General features: G+C 43.8%; 1 protein-coding gene across 1 annotated transcript in view; it reads right to left on the bottom strand.

Annotated features, from left to right (window-relative positions):
- The window catches only part of LOC111976306 (basement membrane-specific heparan sulfate proteoglycan core protein-like), a 196,821-nt gene that overhangs the window by 72,316 nt on the left and 100,931 nt on the right, over positions 1 to 23,574 (bottom strand). Inside the window, 23 exon segments of the mRNA XM_070448017.1 lie at positions 10,575 to 10,651; positions 10,739 to 10,748; positions 10,974 to 11,018; positions 11,020 to 11,077; positions 11,080 to 11,098; positions 11,292 to 11,320; positions 11,323 to 11,407; positions 11,689 to 11,797; positions 11,984 to 12,114; positions 12,354 to 12,475; positions 12,478 to 12,538; positions 13,168 to 13,341; positions 13,567 to 13,707; positions 15,583 to 15,644; positions 16,021 to 16,079; positions 16,228 to 16,314; positions 16,615 to 16,742; positions 17,644 to 17,791; positions 18,034 to 18,230; positions 21,692 to 21,871; positions 22,171 to 22,334; positions 22,799 to 22,939; positions 23,351 to 23,502. Coding sequence (XP_070304118.1) covers positions 10,575 to 10,651; positions 10,739 to 10,748; positions 10,974 to 11,018; positions 11,020 to 11,077; positions 11,080 to 11,098; positions 11,292 to 11,320; positions 11,323 to 11,407; positions 11,689 to 11,797; positions 11,984 to 12,114; positions 12,354 to 12,475; positions 12,478 to 12,538; positions 13,168 to 13,341; positions 13,567 to 13,707; positions 15,583 to 15,644; positions 16,021 to 16,079; positions 16,228 to 16,314; positions 16,615 to 16,742; positions 17,644 to 17,791; positions 18,034 to 18,230; positions 21,692 to 21,871; positions 22,171 to 22,334; positions 22,799 to 22,939; positions 23,351 to 23,502 — 2,379 coding nt within the window.

Raw genomic sequence — 23,574 nt, forward strand, 5'->3', positions numbered from 1 at the left:
TTTTTTGATTTAGCACCATCTGTACCTGACAGAGCAGATTTGTCTCACGCATGGCAGAAAGCCATCTGGCGTGAGAGACTCTTTGGGATGGAGACTAGAGCAGACCCAGAAGTTCTGACTGAGCTCTCATTTGAGCGTGCCAGGACAGTCCATTTACGTAGTGCTGTTATATGCTATGAAATCTTGCGATTTCGTTGAGGGCAGTTCTCCGTCATCGCAAATAACTGGGAAAGCAATCCAAGCAATGTTCGCATGGCCTATGCGCCTGCGGAGCTGCCGTTACCGTCAATATTACTCGCCAACGTGCAATCATTGGACAATAAACTAGACGAGATACGATCACAAATATCCTACGAACGGGACATCAAAAACTGTAATATCCTATGCTTCACGGAATCGTGGCTGAATGACGACATGGATATCCAGCTAGCGGGATACATGCTGCACCGGCAAGATAGAACAGCACACTCCGGTAAGAAGAGGGGGGGGGGGCGGTCTGTGCATATTTGTAAACAACAGCTGGTGCAGGAAATCTAAGAAAGTCTCTAGATTTTGCTCGCCTGAAGTAGAGTATATTGTGATAAATTGCAGGCCACACAACTTCCCTAGAGACTTCTCAGCTATACTTTTCATGGCTGTTTATTTACCACCACAGACAGATGCTGGCACTAAGACCGCACTCAGTCAGCTGTATAAGGAAATAAGCAAACAGGAAACCACTCACCCAGAGGAGGCGCTCCTAGTGGCCGGAGACTTTAAGGCAGGGAAACTTAAATCAGTTCTACCAAATTAAACTGCCTGCTACTCATCCCCAGAAGATAAGATATGCATATTATTAGTATATTTGGATAGAAAAAACTCTGAAGTTTCTAAAACTGTTTGAATCATGTCTGTGAGTATAACATAACTTATTTAGCAGGCGAAACCCAGAGGACAAACCATTCAGATGTTTTTTTTTGAGGTCACTCTCTTTTCAATGAGTTTTCATTGGGAAACCAGATTTCTAAGGGACCTTCTTGCAGTTCCTACCGCTTCCACTGGATGTCAACAGTCTTTAGAAATTGGTTGAGGTTATTCCTTTGTGTAATGAAGAAGTACGGCCATCTTGAAGGAGGGTCACTCGAAATGTCCTGTTTGTTAGAAGCGCATGACCAGAAAGCTAGCTACAGTTGGTTTTAATCCTGTATTGAACACAGATCATCCCGTCTTCAATTTGATCGATTATTTACGTTAAAAAATACCTAAAGTTGTATTACAAAAGTAGTTTAAAAWTTTTTGGCAAAGTTTACAGGTAACCTTTGAGATATTTTGTAGTCAAGTTTCACAATTTGGAACCGGTGTTTTTCTGGATCAAATGCGCCAACTAAATGGACATTTTGGATATATATCGACAGAATTAATCTAACAAAAGGACCATTTGTGATGTTTAGGGGACATATTGGAGTGCCAACAACAGAAGCTCGTCAAAGGTAAGGCATGAATTATATTTTTATTTCTGCGTTTTGTGTCGCGCCTGCAGGGTTGAAATATGCTTCTCTCTCTTTGTTTACAATGGTGCTATCCTCAGATAATAGCATCGTTTGCTTTCGCCAAAAAGCCTATTTGAATTCTGACATGTTGGCTGGATTCACAACCAGTGTAGCTTTAATTTGGTATCTTTCATGTGTGATTTAATGAAAGTCTTACTTTTATAGTAATTTTTATAGTAATTAATTTGAATTTGGCGCTCTGCATTTTCTCTGTCTTTTTGCCAAGTGAGACAGTAGCGTCCCGCCTAAACTCAGATTTTTGGATATAAATATGAACTTTACCGAACAAAACATACATGTATTTTGTAACATGAAGTCCTATGAGTGCCATCTGATGAAGATCATCAAAGGTTAGTGATTAATTTTATCTCTATTTCCGCTTTTTGTTACTCCTCTCTTTGACTGGAAAAATGGCTGTCTTTTTCTGTGACTTGGCTCTAACCTAACATAATCGTTTGGTGTGCTTTCGTCGTAAAACCTTTTTGAAATCGAACACTTTGGCTGTATTTACAACAAGTGCATCTTTAAAATGGTGTAAAATACTTGTATGTTTGAGGAATTTAAATTATGGGATTTCTGTCGTTTTGAATTTGGCGCCCTGCAGTTTCACTGGCTGTTGAAGAGGTGGGACGCTACCGTCTCACGTGCCCAAGAGAGGTTAAATGTGCAACCAGAGGGAAAAGAATTCTAGATCACCTGTACTCCACACACAGAGACGCGTACAAAGCTCTCCCTAGCCCTCCATTTGGTAAATCCACCACAACTCTATCCTCCTGATTCCTGCTTACAAGCAAAAATTAAAGCAGGAAGCACCAGTGACTCGGTCTAAAAAAAATGGTCAGATGAAGCAGATGCTAAACTACAGGACTGCTTTGCTATCACAGACTGGAACATGTTTTGGGATTCTTCCGATGACATTGAGGAATACACCACATCAGTCACTGGCTTTATCAATAAGTGCATTGAGGACGTTGTCCCCACAGTGACTGTACGTACATACCCCAACCAGAAGCCATGGATTACAGGCAACATTCGCAAGGGTAGAGCTGCCGCTTTCAAGGTGCGGGACTCTAACCCGGAAGCTTACAAGAAATCCCGCTATGCCCTGCGACGAACCATGAAACAGGCAAAGTGTCAATATAGGGCTAAGATTGAATCATACTACACCGGCTCCGACGCTCGTCGGATGTGGCAGGGCTTGCAAACTATTACAGACTACAAAGGGAAGCACAGCCGCGAGCTGCCCAGTGACACGAGCCTACCAGATGAACTAAATCACTTCTATGCTCGCTTCGAGGCAAGCAACACTGAGGCATGCATGAGAGCATCAGCTGTTCTTGACGACTGTGTGATCACGCTCGCCGACGTGAGTAAGACCTTTAAACAGGTCAACATACACAAGGCTGCGTGGCCAGACGGATTACCAAGACGTGTGCTCCGAGCAACACTGAGGCATGCATTAAGGAGCGACTGTGTGATCACGCTCTCTGTAGACGACGTGAGTAAGACCTTTAAACAGGTCAACATTCACAAGGCCACGGGGCCAGACGGATTAGCATGACGTGTGCGCCGGGCATGTGCTGACCAACTGGCAGGTGTCTTCACTGACATTTTCAACATGTCCCTGATGGAGTCTGTAATACCAACATGTTTCAAGCAGACCACCATAGTCCCTGTACCCAAGAACACTAAGGTAACCTGCTTAAATGACTACAGACCCGTAGCACTCACGTCCGTAGCCATGAAGTGCTTTGAAAGGCTGGTCATGGCTCACATCAACACCATTATCCCAGGAACCCTAGACCCACTCCAATTTGCATACCGCCCCAACAGATCCACAGATGATGTAATCTCTATTGCACTCAACACTGCCCTTTCCCACCTGGACAAAAGGAACACCTATGTGAGAATGCTGTTCATTGACTACAGCTCAGCGTTCAACACCATAGTACCCGCAAAGCTCATCACCAAGCTAAGGAACCTGGGACTAAACACCTCCCTCTGCAACTGGATCCTGGACTTCCTGACAGGCCGCCCCCAGGTGGTGAGGGTAGGTAGCAACACATCTGCCACGCTGATCCTCAACACTGGAGCTCCCCAGGGGTGCGTGCTCAGTCCCCTCCTGTACTCCCTGTTCACACACGACTGCATGGCCAGGCACGACTCCAACACCATCATTAAGTTTGCTGACGACACAACAGTGGTAGGACTGATCACCGACAACGACGAGACAGCCTATAGGGAGGAGGTCAGAGACCTGGCCAGGTGGTGCCAGATTAACAACCTATCCCTCAACATAACCAAGACTAAGGTGATGATTGTGGACTACAGGAAAAGGAGCACCGATCACGTCCCCATTCTCATCGATGGGGCTGTAGTAGAGCAGGTTGAGAGCTTCAAATTCCTTGGTGTCCATATCAACAACAAACTAGATTGGTCCAAACACACCAAGACAGTTGTGAAGAGGGCATGACAAAGCCTATTCCCCCTCAGGAAACTAAAAAGATTTGGCATGGGTCCTGAGATCCTCAAAAGGTTCTACAGCTGCAACATTGAGAGCATCCTGACCGTTTGCATCACTGCCTGGTACGGCAATTGCTCGGCTTCCGACCGCAAGGCACTTCAGAGGGTAGTACGTACGGCCCAGTACATCACTGGGGAAAAGCTGCCTGCCATCCAGGACCTCTACACCAGGCGGTGTCAGAGGAAGGCCCTAAAAATTGTCAAAGACCCCAGCCACCCCAGTCATAGACTTTTCTCTCTACTACCGCATGGCAAGCGGTACCGGAGTGCCAAGTCTAGGACAAAAAGGCTTCTCAAAAGTTTTTACCCCCAAGCCATAAGACTCCTGAACAGGTAACCAAATGGTTACCCGGACTATTTGCATTGTGTGCCCCCCCGAACCCCTCTTTTAAGCTGCTGCTACTCTCTGTTTGTCTTATATGCATAGTCACTTGAACTATACATTCATGTACATACTACCTCAATTGGCCCGACCAACCAGTGCTCCCACACATTGGCTAACCGGGCTATCTGCATTGTGTCCCACCACCCACCAACCCCTCTTTTTACACTTCTTCTACTCTCTGTTCATCATATATGCAAAGTCACTTTAACGATACCTACATGTACATACTACCTCAATAAGCCTGACTAACAGGTGTCTGTATATAATGTATTTTTACTGTTGTTTTATTTCTTTACTTACCTACACACACACACACATACCTTTTTTTTTCGCACCATTGGTCAGAGCCTGTAAGTAAGCATTTCACCTGTTGTATTCGGCGCACGTGGCAAATAAACTTTGATTTGATTTGATTTGAGCTGCTGGCAGTCACTGAGAGGCAGAGTAGTCACTGAACTACTTGTTTTGAACAATATTTTTGAAACAGCTTAATTTACACATTTAAGACAATTTTATGAGCATTTAAAACATAATCCATGAATTACATAATATGCTGTATATATTCTTTAAATAAAAATATATACAGTACCAGTCAAAAGTTTGGACACACCTACTCATTCAAGGGTTTTTCTTTATTTTACTATTTTCTACATTGTAGAATAATAGTGAAGACATCAAAACTATGAAATACCACACATGGAATCATGTAGTAACACAAAATAATTCTGTCCTTTGATCTGATGAGTCCAAATTTTAGATTTTTGGTTCCAATCGCTGTGTCTTTGTGAGACACAGAGTAGGTGAACGGATGATCTCCACATGTGTAGTTCCCACCGTGAAGCATGGAGGTGTGATGGTGTGGGGGTGCTTTGCTGGTGACACTGTTGGTTATTTATTTAGAATTCAAGGCACACTTAACCAGCATGGCTACCACAGCATTCTGCAGCGATATGCCATTCCATCTGGTTTGCACTTAGTGGGACTATCATTTGTTTTTCAACAGGACAATGACCCAACACACCTCCAGGCTGTGTAAGGGATATTTGACCAAGAAGGAGAGTGATGGAATGCTGCATCAGATGACCTGGCCTCCACAATCATCCGACCTCAACCCAATTGAGATGGTTTGGGATGCATTGGACTGCAGAGTGAAGGAAAAGCAGCCAATAAGTGCTCAGCATATGTGGGAACTCTTTCAAGACTGTTGGAAAAGCATTCCAGGTGAAGCTGGTTGAGAGAATGCCAAGAGTGTGCAAAGCTGTCATCAAGGCAAAGGGTGTCTACTTTGAAGAATCTGAAATCTAAAATATATTTTGATTTGTTTAACACTTTTTTGGTTACTACATGATTCCATATGTTATTTCATAGTTTGATGTCTTGACTATTATTCTACAATGTAGAAAATAGTAAAAATAAAGAAAAACCCTTGAAGGAGTAGGTGTGTCCAAACCTTTGATTGGTACTGTATATATTTTGGTTTTACCAATCACAAGCGGGGCGCCGCCCCTAACGCCCTGTTGGGCGGGCCGCCACTGTGATGAACTGTGCACAAGTTTGCATTAAAAGTTACATTTCCATCTTAAAAGAACGTGTCACCAAAGTAAACCTTGACACAGAGAGCAGAGCAGAGAAAATCAACAGGAGAAGTAAGAAGAACAAAATGAAAGTCGAACTGCAGAAAGAGGCATCATATCTCATCATGATATGACACTGAGAAGCTGAGAAGAATTATGTCCAATGCCAAGCAAGCCCATTGCCTAAGCAAGCCTTCCACCAAAGCTCTGTCCAGCTGACAGGATACCCTGGAGGAGAGCTACCCTAGCTTCCCCAGTTCTTACCTCGTCACTGGAAACTCCACAGTTGAAGGCCAACCAACGCACAGCTTCAACGGGACTTAAATGCTATAAACTCGCTTTGGAAAAACCTGTCCAGTCTATCTTTACAGTAAGTAGCTAAACTTTTGGGAAACTATCTGACCAATGCATGATGAAGGCAAATCTGGATATTGTTGATGTAATGTTGGTATTTGTGTTGTGCACAGTAAAGTTATAGTACATTGAAAACACACATTTTTTTAAAAGTGTTCATTTTAAGTACAATCACAAGGCACCAAGGGCCTAATTAATGTCATAAAGTACATATCTCACATACATGGACACATTTGCATACACAATCATATCTTTACACATCCAATAAAAATAGAAGATTGAATTGAAACATAGATTTACACCTGAACATAGGAACGGCCTGTACCTTGGGCAAACTCACTTCAAATACTTCACTGCAGCTGAGTACAGTGCTGTGTAGTATGCATATACATATTTACAATTTGTCTGTTTAATCGAGGTTATTTCTACAATTGGGATAGTCTGCTCTGAAATGTAATACTCTCTAAATACTGTATGTATACTGAGCATTCGTAAAGTATTCAAACCCCTTGACTTTTTCCACATTTTGTTACGTTACAGCTTTATTCTAAATGGATAACAAACAAAAGAATCCCTCAATCTGCACACAATACCCCATAATGACAAAAAAAAACAGGTTTTTAGAAATGTTAGCAAATGTATTAAACATAAAAAACTGAAATATCACATTTACATAAGTATTCAGACACTTTACTCAGTACTTTGTTGAAGCACCTTGGGCACCGATTACAGCCTTGAGTCTTTTTGGGTATGACGCTACAAGCTTGGCACACCAGTATTTGGGGAGATTCTCCCATTCTTCTCTGCAGATCCTCTCAAGCTCTGTCAGGTTGGATGGGGAAGGTCAGTGCACAGGTATTTTCAGTCTCTCCAGAAATGTTCGATTGGGTTCAAGTCCGGGCTCTGGCTGGGCCGCTCAAGGACATTCAGAGACTTGTCCCGAAGCCACTCCTGCATTGTCTTGGCTGTGTGCTTAGGGTCGCTGTCCTGTTGGAAGGTCACCCCAGTCTGAGATCCTGAGCGCTCTGGAGCAGATTTTCATCAAGGATCTCTCTGTACTTTGCTCTACAATCAAGGCCTAATTGGTGGAGTATTGCAGAGATGGTTGTTTTTCTGGAAGGTTCTCCATTCTCCACAGAGGAACTCTGGGTTCTTGGTTACCTCCCTGAACCAAGGCCCTTCTCCCCCGATTGCTCAGTTTGGCCGGGAGGCCAGCTCTAGGAAGAGTCTTAGTGGTTCCAAACTTCTTCCCTTTAAGAATGGTGGAGGCCACTGTGTCCTTGGGGACCTTCAATGCTGCTGGTACCCTTCCTCAGATCTGTGCCTCAACACAATCGTGTCTCGGAACTCTACAGACAATTCCTTGAACCTCATGGCTTGCTTTTTGCTCTGACATGCACTGTCAACTGTGAGACCTTAAATAGACAGGTGTGAGCCTTTCCAAATCATGTCGAATCAATAGAATTTACCACATGTGGACTCTAATCAAGTTGTAGCAACATCTCAAGGATGATCAATGCAAACAGGATGCACCTGAGCTCAATTTCAAGTCTGATAGCAAAGGCTCTGAATACTTATGTAAATAAGGTATTTCTGTTTGCAAACATTTAATAAAACCTGTTTTCGCTTTGTCATCATGGGGTATTGTGTGTAGACTGATGAGGAAAAATGAATTGAATCCATTTTAGAATAAGGCTGTAACGTTACATAATTTGGAAAAAGTAAATGGGTCTAAATACTTTCCGAATGCACTGTAAGTCTTGAGGTAGTCAGACCCACTGGGCTCAAAGAAAAATAGCACCTAACAATATTTCAACAACTTTTGTATAATATAAAACTTTGAATATGGTGACTGCAGTGTTTCCCCTACATTCATGCCATCGCTGCAAAAAATATGTGATTACATTTTTTAATATGAAAAGTCGTTAGCTCAATGAATGGAATGCTATGGGAACAGCTAGCATTTCATTGTGCTAACGCTATTAGCAATGCACCCCCCACTCCCCGTTACCCTTGCAACCACTGTTCAAAAGAATACTAGGGGAAACACTGAACTGTATATTTTTTCATGACAGGATTAGGCTATTGTGCAACTGATCTAATAGTCACAAAATACAGCTTTAAAACACAGGAACAATGTTGCCTCTACATGAAGAAGTTCATTTCTGTGTCTGTGTCTTCCTCTTCTTCCTCATCTGGCTGTGGGCTGCCGCTATAGTCTATGACCTCCTCTTCCTCGACTGGCTCTGGGCTGTAGTCTATGACCTTGTAATCCTCCTTCTCCTCGACTGGCTCTGGGCTGTAGTCTATGACCTTGTAATCCCTCCTTCTCCTCGACTGGCTCTGGGCTGTAGTCTATGACCTTGTAATCCTCCTTCTCTTCGTCTGGCTCTGGGCTGTAGTCTATGACCTTGTAATCCTCCCTCTCTTTCGACTGGCTCTGGGCTGTAGTCTATGACCTTGTAATCCTCCTTCTCTTCGACTAGCTCTGGGCTGTAGTCTATGACCTTGTAATCCTCCTTCTCTTCGACTGGCTCTGGCCGTGTAGTCTATGACCTTGTAATCCTCCTTCTCTTCGACTGGCTCTGGGCTGTAGTCTATGACCTTGTAATCCTCCTTCTCTTCGACTGGCTCTGGGCTGTAGTCTATGACCTTGTAATCCTCCTTCTCTTCGACTGGCTCTGGCTGTAGTCTATGACCTTGTAATCCTCCTTCCTCTCGACTGGCTCTGGGCTGTAGTCTATGACCTTGTAATCCTCCTTCTCTTCGACTGGCTCTGGGCTGTAGTCTATGACCTTGTAATCCTCCTTCTCTTCGACTGGCTCTGGGCTGTAGTCTATGACCTTGGTAATCCTCCTTCTCTTCGACTGGCTCTGGGCTGTAGTCTATGACCTTGTAATCCTCCTTCTCTTCGACTGGCTCTGGGCTGTAGTCTATGACCTTGTAATCCTCCTTCTCTTCGACTGGCTCTGGGCTGTAGTCTATGACCTTGTAATCCTCCTTCTCTTCGACTGGCTCTGGGCTGTAGTCTATGACCTTGTAATCCTCCTTCTCTTCGACTAGCTCTGGGCTGTAGTCTGTGTCTTCCTTCTCCTCCTCCTCCTCATAATACTCCTCCTCCTCCTCGTCTCCACTGCCCTCTGGCACCACATGTTTCTCCAGGCTAAAGTTGAACACTGCCTCACCACACCCCGGCAGGAGGAATCCCTCATTGTTCTCTTGCAGGTACGGATCCACACAACTGTCTTGTTTTCTTAATGATCAAAACATTCAAATCAGAAATAGGGCAGGCAGGGAGGCTCAACTTATCAAAACATACCGATGTTTATTTAACCAGTCACCTCATCGTCATCTTTGCACCTCGAGTAGCAAAGATTCGTCAAACAGATGTGACATTCGAAATGCCACCTCTAAATTTATGCCTCAGAGAGAGAATATGTAAACACTGACAACATTATCCCACAGCTTCTAAACCTTACAAAACGCATTAAAGCACAACTGGAGCATAAACAGTAGACTGAAAAGGTTCTGGCAAAGTTAAATCAAAGGAGGAAGCTGAAGCATAGGAGAGAACTGAAGCTGAGGAGAGATAGCAAAAACCAAGTTACATAAGGTTTCCTCAGGACACAACTACAAGTCCAAACATTCCTAACGAAAGACTTGATTGGCCCAACAAAAAAAATATATACTTTTTGGCTTTTGCGACTTTTACGACAACAAATGCTATCACACCTTAGTATATCACATATAATCCCATGGTACACCAGACACATTTTTAAAAACAAAAATGCCCATTGATAAATACATGTTCGTTAGCCAAGCTCAATAATCCACCACACATATTGACCTCTCACAATAGCATAAAAGGCACTGCTACTGCAGAGACCAAACCCAACACACAAAAACCTTTACTAACTAACTGGAATGGGTGGCATTGATTTGAGCTTTGCGTCCCCCATACCACTTCACTAATACATACCAATCAATCATGACTGGTTGGAAAGACTGGTTGAAAGAGGGATGCAATGGACAGACGTGCTACTATTCCCATTTTGTAAATGAAGCAAGTGGGTGCCAGTGCCACCTATCACCTCTGCTTTGCCGTGCTCCGGCCAGCCCAGCATCCCCAAACCACTGACCACTTAGCAGCTTGACAGTAAGGATGGAAGGGATAGAGTGAGAAAGAGCTGAATATGGAGAGAATCGTACCTTTCGCAGCGCCGGCCAGTGAAGCCATGGGGACAGTTATCACAAGTGGGCTGACCATCCACGTCCTTGTAGCAAGACTGAAATACCTGCAGGAAGACAGAGTCTTCTATCAGAGACAGTATAGCCTACAGCCCATATAATAGGAATGGGGTTACATTTGAGACAATAGTGTAACTGTATGACCAGTCACTGTCAGATCAACTGTCTTTACAAGAGCAGGTTGACCCCACATAATTAAATATGATCTCTATGAGGTTGACTAGCAAGTGAATGGACAAATGTTTATCAGTAGAATAAGGGTCTTCATGAGGATAAGTCTGGAGCTAGAGTTCCAGAGCCATTGATCCATGTAAAGGTGTAGTTCTGTGCAGCTGTAGAGCCCATGAGGAGTGAACTCACTGGTTGCTGGGGGAAGTGCCAGGGCAGGGGCAGGGCTGACAGGCCTGGGCCATCCGTCACAGGGTTGCCGTAGAAACCTGGCAAACAGCGCTCGCACCTTGGCCGGCCGTGTTGTGAAGGCATTGCTAGAAAAAGGAGACACACACGTCCATGGAACAGTGAAATCCTATTACGAGCGAATGTGTGTTCTGTTCTGATTCCACATGTTGAGATTTGTCAAGAAACCATTAGCGGATTCCATAGCAGACATCAAAGCCAGATGCAGCTGTAGTACTGTACTACTGACATACAGTACAGTAGGAGGGTGGTGTGACTTACCAAGCACGCGCCTGTCTCCTGGTCACACCGCTGGCGTGGCCGTTACAGTCGCACCTCTCACAGGTACCCAGGTAGAGCCCAGAGCCTGTACGGGTGTAGCCCACATCACACTCCTGTATAGAAACAGACATGGAAGGAAAGACATGGAAAACCCCCTCAGGCCATGTAGTAATAGAAATGTAGACAGTACAGTAGATTGTCTTGTTGTTCCATGACAGCATGCTCTGACAATTCAACTCTGCGTTTCTTTCCAAGATGTCTACAGTGCTATGAAACAAAGTGATGGAGCTTAACGACTAGGAGAGGTAGCAGAGGAACAGCTACTTTATTGGTTGTTCTTGTGTCATCAGGATAAGTTTATGTGGTGTGTGTGTGTGTTTGTGTGTGTAAAGTACCTGCATGATGGTCCTTTGTAGCCCTGGGGACAGGCACACTCCTCCACCTCAAGGGCATGTTCGTTGCCTGTGGAGCGTGGCACTGCAATGTCCATTTGGATGTCTGAAAGACTGGACAACAACGCAGGTGAGATAACAACAACAACAACATCAGCCACATGGTCTTTCAGTAAGTGTCCTAATGATTCTTTAGAATCATCTTTATGTAAACTACAGCTGATTTGAGGTACTACTCATGTCTTCCTCTCCTACCTACACTAGAGTTGAGTAGAGGTAGACCTCAATAGTACAAGTAGCCTGGTCCTTCTTACCTGGTCTCAGCCATGTGTCAGCGTAGGTGCTCTGATCATGAATACAGTAGTATCAGCCAAGGCCATGAGGAGGTGCTCACGAGTACAGGGCTGTCCATCAGCACGCCTCCATGCAGACTGGTAGGAGAAAAACAGGGAGAGACAGAGAAATGTAAAGTTCTGCATAGGCAAACTCAGATTAGAGCGGGATTATATTCAAGAAAAGGATTGGGATTAGCGATGGAGTTAATGGTAATCTAATTACGTAATCTAAACAAAATCATCCACAAAGACAACCTGTATTACATCTTAATGAAAACAAACTGTTTATGATCAGTTTAAAAAAACACGCATACACACACGCACACAACAATGACACACCACTCTCTGAAGGTGACAGTGACTGTGGTAGGTGCGCGGGGGAGGGGCTTTGTCTGGGAGAAGTGTTCCAGGAAGATGCTGTTGCCTTGGAGAACCACATCCGGCTGTCCGTCAATACCAGGGAGCGTTGCCGGGGCTCATAGCGCACAGTGTAGCGCAGCTCTCCGCCATAGGCTGTCACCTGCAACAACATGTCAGATGTCAGAGACAGACGTTCTTGAACAACCCACCTCTTAACTCCACTCGATGGTGGAAAGGTATTTCACCTATAAGGCTAGCTGGGTCATGGATCATCAAGCAGAGAGCTTCTCTTGTTTAGGTAGCCATGTAAGGCCTTAGTTTTCACATGTTGAGAGAGCATGTGGACGGTGAAATCTAGCCTGACCACATTTACTTCCCACGCTAAATCAAAATACGGTGGATGATAGTTTCTCCTGTCCTATGGTCTAGTGGAGAAACAAAGTGTCATAAAGACCACCACTCATCTCCCCCACCCTCTCCCTTGTCCCTCCCCTCTCATCTTGTCTCCTAATCACTTCGTCCCTCCCTCCCACTTGTCTCCCCATCACCCTTCTCTCCCCTAGTCTCCTCTCTTCCCCTCTACCGCTGTCTCCCTCTCCCTAGTCTCCTCTCTTCCCCTCTAACCCATGCTCCCTCCTCTCCCCTAGTCCCCTCTCTTCCCCCTCTAACCCATGTCTTCCTCCTTCTCCCCTAGTCTCCTCTCTTCCCCCTCTAACCACTGTCTTCCTCCTCTCCCCTAGTCCCCTAGTCCTCTCTCTCCTTCCTCTCCCTCTGTCTCCCCCCTCTCACCTTGTCTCCTCTGAAGCTGTCTGGTAGGACCCAGTAGTAGATGTCCTTGGGGATGTCAGAGAAGGAGCGGTATGCCACCTCTGAGGAGCCTTTCTGGGTGATACCGTCTGTGATAGTCCTGGAGTTAGCACTGTTGGAGAGGGAGAACAGCTGCCCATTCACACCTCCACGGACCTGGGGGATACAAACACACACACTTTAGATACAACATCTTCGTATCTTCTCGGTGCTCAAGAATCCAAGCGAAAAGGGTTCAAGTGCACTTAAGCCAGACTCAATGCACTGCTGTGGTTTAGGATGTGCTTGACCATTCCTTGCATTTTGTGATGTCTTAAGTTCCCTATAGAGGTAGTGTGTGTTGACTGGTGTGAGTAGTATTAGTACGGCCAGGCCACTGACCTGGTCTCGGCTCCAGGTGGAGCTGGCACACTGCTTGGTGACGCCCATACAGAAGCACTGCAGACAGCCTTCTGGGTTCTCCTCTGTCAGGTGGAAGGCGCCGCTCTTACACTCGTCACACTGCGACCCCACCACATTGGACTACAACACACACATATACCAGACACACATCTGTCATGCATCTGACTCACTGACTGACTGGCTGGCTCATCATAAAAGATGATCATATTATAATTGCAGTAAAACCTGCACAGGTCCAAGTAATTCTGAATGTACATGCAATTCACATGTTCCCCTGCAAACTGTCATTAACAAATAACACCGGTATCAGACACTGCAAGTTCCTAGCTACTATCTAATCAACCCAACATTGACATTCTTTTTTTTATTTAACTAGGCAAGTCATTTAAGAACAAATTATAATTTACAATGACAGCCTAGGAACTGCCTTGTTCAGGGGCAGAACAGATTTTTACCTTGTCAGCTCTGGGATTTGATCTAACAACCTTTTGGTTACTGGCCCAAAACTCTAACCACTAGGCTACCTGCCGCCCCTGCTTCGCTACAATTGGCTTAAAAAGCCAAACTTAACACAATATCTGACAATTATTTTCCAGCAATATAGCCCAGTCTGTCTGGTGTGCACATTTGTCTATCCCTGTGTGTAGCCAGTTGATGTGATTACCGTCTCGTGGGTTGACAGAAATACTTTCCCCAAAACCTTCTCAATTAAATGTTAACTGCAAAGTAGGCTTACCTGGCAGAAGTATATGATGAGTAAATATATCACTTGTATCTATTATTTGCAAACTTTGCCCTGAAATGAACAGAAGCTGTATGGAACCATCGCTAGGCAGGCACATTCCTCACTCGCTAGATGCGCAATTAAAGGGCCAGATGCGCAACTAAAGGGGAATTGCACTCAAATCTATTTGTTTGTTTTCTTCCAGACCTTCTGATGTGATTTAAGCATTGACATCGACTCAGAACATCCAATTTCGTTGTTTTCTCTACGAACAATTGTAATTTTGAAAAACTACAAAAATCGAGAACCATGAAAAATTTAACTGAGAAAACATAACATGGGAAAATATAACAGAATTTTGGAAACGAATCACAGATCTTTTTGGGGCCCCCTTTGAGTTTATTAACCATTATTTGACCAGGTATATTGACCACTACCAGTGGTGTAAAGTACTTATGTAAAAATACTTTAAAGTAGATCTACTACTTAAGTAGTTTTTGGGTTACTTTACTTTACTATTTATATTTTTGACAACTTATAATTTTACTTCACTACATTCCTAAAGAAAATTGTATACTTTTTATTCCATACATTTTACCTGACACCCAAAAGTACTCGCTACATTTTGAATGCTTAGCAGGACGGGAAAATGGTCTAATTCATAGACTTATCAAGAGAACATCCCTGGTCATCCCTACTGCCTCTGATCTGTTGGAGCATGCACCTGGCTATCCTTAAATACATTTAAAAAACAAGAAAATGGTGCCATATGGTTTGATTGATTTCTACTTTTACTTTTGATACTTAAGTATATTTGAGCAATTACATTTACGTTGATACTTAAGTACATTTAAAACCAAATACTTTTAGACTTTTACTCAAGTAGGATTTTACTGGGTGACTTTCACTTTTACTTGAGTCATTTTCTATTAAGGTATCTTTACTTTTACTCAAGAATGACAATTGGGTACTTTTTCCACCACTGTGCACTACTTTCTCTTGTACACTAAGGACCCGGGGAAGAGTTGCAGGGGAGAGGAGAAGAGAAGAATGTGGCTATTTAAAAGCTAGAAAGAAATGTGTAGCTCATGAAACGTTTCATTTTTTAAAAGTGTCTCTCATGCTAGAAAAGGTTGGAGACCACTGGAGTAGACAATGGAGTTAAACTGTTGGTGACTGAGAGTGTCACTCCTAAATCTAATCTAAAGCCCTACTAATAACTTTGGTCATAAGAATGAAGTACAGTAAGCCAAAACAGCGTAGTGTGTTACCTTGCAGGCGCATGGTCTGCTGTTGGAGTTCACTGTTCCTCTGCTATCACACTTTGAGTTTGCTGAAGGAGGGAGGGCGTGGAGAAAGGGAGGGGAGAGAGAGGGAGGGAAGGAAGGAGAGAAAGGGGGGAGAGATAGGTAGGGAGGGAGTAGAGATGAATCAGTACCTGGGAGTGCTCCTCCAACCCCTCCACATACCAGGCTGATGATGACACCCCCCTCAGCAGGTATGACTGATGTTAATAATTACACTGGGCCAAGACAGAGGCTCTTAAAGGTAAAGTAGGATATAAAGCATGGCATGCACTTGAGCTAAAAAAACAGTCATATACTGTACACATGGCTATGGGTAAAACAATACAAATAAAGCATTTTCCTGGCACTTTCAAGCCTAAAAACAATGTCCATCCCGATACTGATGTAAAACAGAACACTCACTGTTTGGAAAACATTTGCCATTAGGCTGTAGTGGGTTACCCTGGTACCCAGGTGCACACCTATGAAGAAAAAAATACCCACAAACATCTTAATCTTTTATAACTATCCTTTATAACTAACTATTCCATATACAGTAAAGCTGGCATTGATTTAAAGACAGTGCAGATGTAAAGGGGTGTGATGTAATTTGTGATGTCACTTCCTTACTTTTCACAGCGGCGGCCGGTGTAGCCTGGTTTGCAGGCATCGCACGTAGCCTGGGAGTCATGGTCCAGGAAGCAGGTGTCGGAGAACCTGGGAGACACAAACAAATCACAGGAGTAGACTGTTAGCTATATTAATATGTACATTAGCTGCCGGTTAATGGGTAGCAACATAGGTCACAAGGTGACAACACCAGCAATGAATGACTAAGCCCAGTGTTTTTCTGGAAAGTCCAGTGAATCCGCCCAACAGGGACGTCAACCTGCTCTTTCCATCCATGTCTGTCACTCAGGGTGTGTGTGTGTGTGTGTGTGTGTGTGTGTGTGTGTGTGTGTGTGTGTGTGTGTGTGTGTGTGTGTGTGTGTGTGTGTGTGTGTGGTGACCCCTCACCGGCGGGACGTCTCGGTGTATGGGCAGGGACAGGGCTTGCAGTCATCGGGGCGACCTTGTCTGGGGTCACCGAAGTAGCCTGGTCTGCACTTGTCACACTGAGGACCTTCAGTGTTGTGCTGGCAGCTCTGAGGAAGGGAGAGGAACATAGTTCAGTTACTACCTGTATATTATGCACACTTGTCCATACATTACTTACAGAGCGGCTGAACTTACCAATTCTGCATGTTTTTCTGCTGCTCATAAAGAAAAACGAGATTTGTCTTAGGGGTGTTGTTCGATAAGGGTGTGTTATGATCGCTTTATTGTTCCCTGGCAGTTACTGTTGTTTGTCCCTCTTGAGTCACCGTAGCAACAACATAGCCACTACAACTTCTTCAAAATAGAATTCATTTAAGATAAATAAAATAATCTGTAATTAATATTGACGTTTTTGCAGAGGAGGTCTTAGTCGCACAATTTTACATCTACGTAGCTATGGTGTTTGGTGCAGTATTTCTCAAGTAAAATAAATTGCATGAAAAAGTGCTGATTTCTGAGACCATGTCATCATCAGCAAGCTGTCAAACTATGGTAAATAAATACATTTTAATTTTGCTCAAAACAGTGGCAGACTGGAGGGATCACTATCAATCACATCAGCAAGATGTGGGCAGCTCTGTGTCATTGTCTGGAGATTCGCTGCTATGATTGGATAGAGCGCATCAGCACAGCTGTTTATCCATGCATGACAATTCTCCCTATGCGTTACCATCCCGTGTTAGTGGGAAAGTGGCCATGATTGTAATCCAAACCCAACCAGTCATGTAAGTCGTGAGGACCTCATTTACACAAATCTCACAAAACTCAGTTTAGTAAAAATATTTACAAACAATTATCCTACTTGCATTTTTTTTACCACACATGTTTAAATAATTTTTGTACACATTCTCAACACTTAGAACAGATTTGTTTACAGCTAAAAAACATTGAGGCTAATACAACTTTATAATAGTATAATAATAACATTATGTTGTAAGGAGTTCTCACCAGACAGTGTCCACTGATGGGGTCACAGGCGCTGGCGTGTCCATTACAGTTACATCCAGCACAGGATCCCAGGAAGTTCCCTCCAGACACACGCTCAAAGCCAGTGGAGCACTGTTCACAGGACAGTCCTGAGTAGCCAGGGGGACACCTGGGTGAGACAGACACACACCATAGAAGACATTACAACTGAAACTCTCCTACATTTCAAACACAATACAATGCAACTTTATTTACAATATATCTACAGCTGCAGGCACAAAAAAATTATGTCACAAAAACCGGTCCCACGGTTTAAGTCATTTTCTTAGTGCCTGCAACTGTATGGGGCGATAACAAACTACATCCAATCCAAATCCCAACCTCAGCTGAAGTCAATCTATGGGATCTCACCTGCACTCCTCCACATCCTTGGCATTGCCCTGGATGTTGTACTCCACGGTGGTGGTGTCCATGACGATGTCGCTGAGCGCCACGCTCACCATGTGGTTGTCGTAGACGGTGCGGATGCTGATGGCCTCCAGGCTAGCCAGGGTCATCATCAGGTCCTCACGGGACACCTGGCGTCCCGACGAGTGCTGCCAGTTCTCCTACAACAACACATACCAACCATGTAAGGTCAGACATTCAACCTATGCATGTTAGTCCTAGACAAGTACCTTTTAGCCACTGATCATATACTTTACATTAAAGGCCTAGATGGCTTCATCTTTACAACTGATCATATACTTTACATTAAAGGCCTAGATGGCTTCATCTTTACAACTGATCATATACTTTACATTAAAGGCCTAGATAGCTTCATCTTTACAACTGATCATATACTCTACATTAAAGGCCTAGATGGCTTCATCTTTACAACTGATCATATACTTTACATTAAAGGCCTAGATGGCTTCATCTTTACAACTGATCATATACAAAATGCCCAGACTAGTACATCTCAGCCACTGACCCCATATAGGCTATGTAAGACCTACAAAAGGGTTCCAAAAGGGTTCTTCGGGCGTCCCCACAGGATAAATATTTTTGGTTCCAGGTAGAATCCTTTTTGATTCCAGGTAGAACCTTTTTTGGGTTCCATGTCGAATCCCCTTTAAAACTTCTTAGGGATAGGGGGCAGTATTTTCACGTCCGGATGAAAAGCGTGCCCAAAGTAAACTGCATGTTACTCAGGCCCAGAAGCTAGGATATGCATATACAGTGGGGAGAACAAGTATTTGATACACTGCCGATTTTGCAGGTTTTCCTACTTACAAAGCATTTAGAGGTCTGTAATACTTATCATAGGTACACTTCAACTGTGAGAGACGGAATCTAAAACAAAAATCCAGAAAATCACATTGTATGATTTTTAAGTAATTAATTTGCATTTTATTGCATGACATAAGTATTTGATACATCAGAAAAGCAGAACTTAATATTTGGTACAGAAACCTTTGTTTGCAATTACAGAGATCATATGTTTCCTGTAGTTCTTGACCAGGTTTGCACACACTGCAGCAGGGATTTTGGCCCACTCCTCCATACAGACCTTCTCCAGATCCTTCGGGTTTCGGGGCTGTCGCTGGGCAATATGGACTTTCAGCTCCCTCCAAAGATTTTCTATTGGGTTCAGGTCTGGAGACTGGCTAGGCCACTCCAGGACCTTGAGATGCTTCTTAAGGAGCCACTCCTTAGTTGCCCTGGCTGTGTGTTTCGGGTCGTTGTCATGCTGGAAGACCCAGCCACGACCCATCTTCAATGCTCTTACTGAGGGAAGGAGGTTGTTGGCCAAGATCTCGCGATACATGGCCCCATCCATCCTCCCCTCAATACGGTGCAGTCGTCCTGTCCCCTTTGCAGAAAAGCATCCCCAAAGAATGATGTTTCCACCTCCATGCTTCACGGTTGGGATGGTGTTCTTGGGGTTGTACTCATCCTTCTTCTTCCTCCAAACACGGCGAGTGGAGTTTAGACCAACAAGCTCTATTTTTGTCTGATCAGACCACATGACTTTCTCCCATTCCTCCTCTGGATCATCCAGATGGTCATTGGCAAACTTCAGACGGGCCTGGACATGCGCTGGCTTGAGCAGGGGGACCTTGCGTGCGCTGCAGGATTTTAATCCATGACGGAGTAGTGTGTTACTAATGGTTTTCTTTGAGACTGTGGTCCCAGCTCTCTTCAGGTCATTGACCAGGTCCTGCCGTGTAGTTCTGGGCTGATCCCTCACATTCCTCATGATCATTGATGCCCCACGAGGTGAGATCTTGCATGGAGCCCCAGACCGAGGGTGATTGTCCGTCATCTTGAACTTCTTCCATTTTCTAATAATTGCGCCAACAGTTGTTGCCTTCTCACCAAGCTGCTTGCCTATTGTCCTGTAGCCCATCCCAGCCTTGTGCAGGTCTACAATTTTATCCCTGATGTCCTTACACAGCTCTCTGGTCCTGTCTCTTATACACATCTAGATGTGTATAAGAGACAGACTTTAGCCCATCCCAGCCTTGTGCAGGTCTACAATTTTATCCCTGATGTCCTTACACAGCTCTCTGGTCTTGGCCATGGAGAGGTTGGAGTCTGTTTGATTGAGTGTGTGGACAGGTGTCTTTTATACAGGTAACGAGTTCAAACAGGTGCAGTTAATACAGGTAATGAGTGGAGAACAGGAGGGCTTCTTAAAGAAAAACTAACAGGTCTATGAGAGCCGGAATTCTTACTGGTTGGTAGGTGATCAAATACTTATGTCATGCAATAAAATGCTAATTAATTACTTAAAAATCATACAATGTGATTTTCTGGATTTTTGTTTTAGATTCCGTCTCTCACAGTTGAAGTGTACCTATGATAAAAATTACAGACCTCTACATGCTTTGTAAGTAGGAAAACCTGCAAAATCGGCAGTGTATCAAATACTTGTTCTCCCCACTGTAATTGGTAGATTTGGATAGAAAACAATATAAAGCTTCTAGAACTTTTAAAATAATGTATGTGAGTGTAACAGAACTGATTTGGCAGGCAAAACCCCGAGGACAAACCATCCAGGGGAATTTTATTTTGAGGTCATAGTATTTCCCAATGGTTTTCTATGGGAAGCCCTATTTAATAAGAACCTGGTTGCGGTTCCTATGGATTCCACTAGATGTCAACAGTCTTTAGAAATTGTTCTATGTTTTTCTTTTGAGAAATGAAGTATGGCTGTTCTTTGTAAGTTTCACTCCAGGTGTACTCTACTGTTTGGTGTGCGTGAACTGGAACGTGCTTCACGTTGTTTTTATCTGGTATTGGAAACAGTTTATCCCGTCTTAAATTTGATTGATTATTTACGTTTTAGGATACATGAGGTTGGATTAGGAACGTTGTTTGAAATGTTTGGACCAAGTTTACAGGTAACTTATTAGATACTTTGTAGTCGTGTTGGGCGAGTTGTAACCGGTGTATTTCTGAATCAAACGTGCAAAATAAATGGACATTTTGGGGATATAAAGAAGGAATTTATCGAACAAAGCGACCATTCATTGTGTCACTGAGACATTTGGGATTGCAAAAAGAAGAAGATCTTCAAAGGTAAGGCATTTATTATATCATTATTTCTGACTTTTGTGTCGCCACCTGCCTGGTTGAAAATGATTTCCATGTGTTTGTACGTGTTTGTACGCGGGGCGCTGTCCTCAGATAATCGCATGGTCTGCTTTCGCCGTAAAGACTTTTTGAAATCTGACACTGCGGCTGGATTAACAAGAAGTTAAGCTTTATTTTGATGTATTACACTTATATTTTCGTGAATCTTGAATATTGATATTTCTGTAGTTTGAATTTGACGCTCTGCAATTTCACTGGATGTTGTCAAATCGATCCCGCTAAAGGGATTGGCGCGCGAAGGGATCACGAACAGGTTAAATAGGTTTCTCAAGGGTTCTCCTATGGGGACAGCTGAAGAACCCTTTAAGGTTCTAGTTTTTTTCAAAGAGTGTAGAGACGGGTGCATTGTTTTACTAAAAATGGGCTAGGAAGGAAACAAAGTGAGGTAGATATGTTGTTTGTGGTTGAAAGATGGACTGAGACCCACCTCAGTGAATTTGATCTCCTTCTTGTTGACCACCCTGGAGGGGGTGGGGTTGCCCCTGCGGTAGACCAATCTCTGACCATTCCCGGTCAGAATCACATCTGGTTTCTCCTCAGGCTCAGTCTCCCCGCGGGCCAGCGTGTAACGCACCTTGTACTTCAGTAAGCCTCCATAAGAGTCAATCTAAATATATATACAGTCTCTGTATTAACAACACTGTTATATACTGTAACTCTGGCGAAACTCACACTAAGGCAGTGAGGCTGAAACAGATTATGGTCAAAAGCAGTGTGGAGTAGCTTCTTTCCTTTGAATCTTCAACATTTCTGGTGCACTTTCTGACCCAACATTCAGATGTGCAAGTCAATTTCATTTAGAATTCATATAACTTCAAATAGGAGTTATCTTGCTAGTATAAGCTAATTTCAACATGGTGTCACATTGAGCCATTGGAGAAACGGAGAGCAGGAGAGATGCTGCACCTTGTTGCCCAGAAACTGGCGGGGAAGCGTCCAATAGGAGTCCAGGATGAGAAAGCGTCGTGATAGGTCGACCAGCTGGAACTCCTCCTCCTCAGGGTTTATGATGAGCTGAGTGGAGGAGAGAGGAGGGGTGCCTGGTCTAGAGGGGTACGTCACGTTCACTCCTAGAGTTAGGGAAGAAGGCAGAGTGTTATGGAGGGAGATAAGGAGAGAGACATATGAAGTAAGAGAGAGTTTTATCATAGCAGTAATGACATTCATATTTTGCATGCAAAAAAAAATTATTAAGCTTAAATCGTTTTTTTAAGTTCAGTTCAATCAACTGTTGGCGCGGCAGGTAGCCTAGTGGTTAGAGCGTTGGACTAGTAACCGAAAGGTTGCAAGATCGTATCCCTGAGTTGACAAGGTGAAAATCTGTCGTTCTGCCCCTGAACAAGGCCACTGTTCCTAGGCCGTCATTGAAAATAAGAATTTGTTCTTAACTGACTTGCCTAGTTAAATAAAGTTAATGTTTTTTTTACAAATGTCTTGACTTTTTCACAAAATATTTAGCAATGTAAAAATTCCATCAACTTTGTCATGTGTATTTATTTCATACAGGCATTTGTATTTAGTGTGGTCTAGGTACCTTTGAAGTCGTCCTCGTCAGTGAAGCGCAGGTTGATCTGGTTGCGGTAGCGGCCGGTGGTTCCACAGTTCTTGGTGATGCCGAAGCAGAAGCAGGAGATACAATGTCCCTCCACACTGAAGTGACCGTCTGGACAGTTTCCTGGTGACGATGACAGAGAGGATGACAAAACTGGATGAAAAGACAGCACGGTGCAAATAGGTAACATAGAAGATACAGACATAGAACAGGCAAAAAAGTGCAGACAGACATCAACCATTTTAGGAAATTCATATACTCACACGGACGTTATTTTCCTATACAAAATAATGTAACGAAATAGCCTTTAAAATGATCCAGCTGATCCCAGAGGAGAGTAGTATACAAACAGTGTACCTGATTCCCATTACAGGGGCCAACCCGAATCTTACCATGCTGACTCTGATATTTTATTTTCCAATTGTCCTGTCTAGCATGGTTACAGCAGATATGGTGGGACCATGCATAACCAGGCCAGCTCAGTCCAGTTCGTGTTTTGGCCTTATATGGGGAATCAGCCTATCCAGTACATACCTGGTTTCTGTGTGAGGCTGAGCACCCCGTCAGGGATACCAAACACAAGGCCCTTGGCGTTGATGGCCTCACAGGTGTACGCCCCCTGGTCCGCCTCCTTTACGTCACGGATGGTCAGGGTGCCACCCCCATTCTCACTGGTCATTGAGATCCTGGGAAGGCAGATACATACAGATGTAGGATCTTTATTTGATCACCCTGTTGCATAAGAACTTTCCTGCAAT

This window comes from Salvelinus sp. IW2-2015, linkage group LG17, assembly GCF_002910315.2.
Source record: "Salvelinus sp. IW2-2015 linkage group LG17, ASM291031v2, whole genome shotgun sequence".
Taxonomy (NCBI): Eukaryota; Metazoa; Chordata; class Actinopteri; order Salmoniformes; family Salmonidae; genus Salvelinus; species Salvelinus sp. IW2-2015.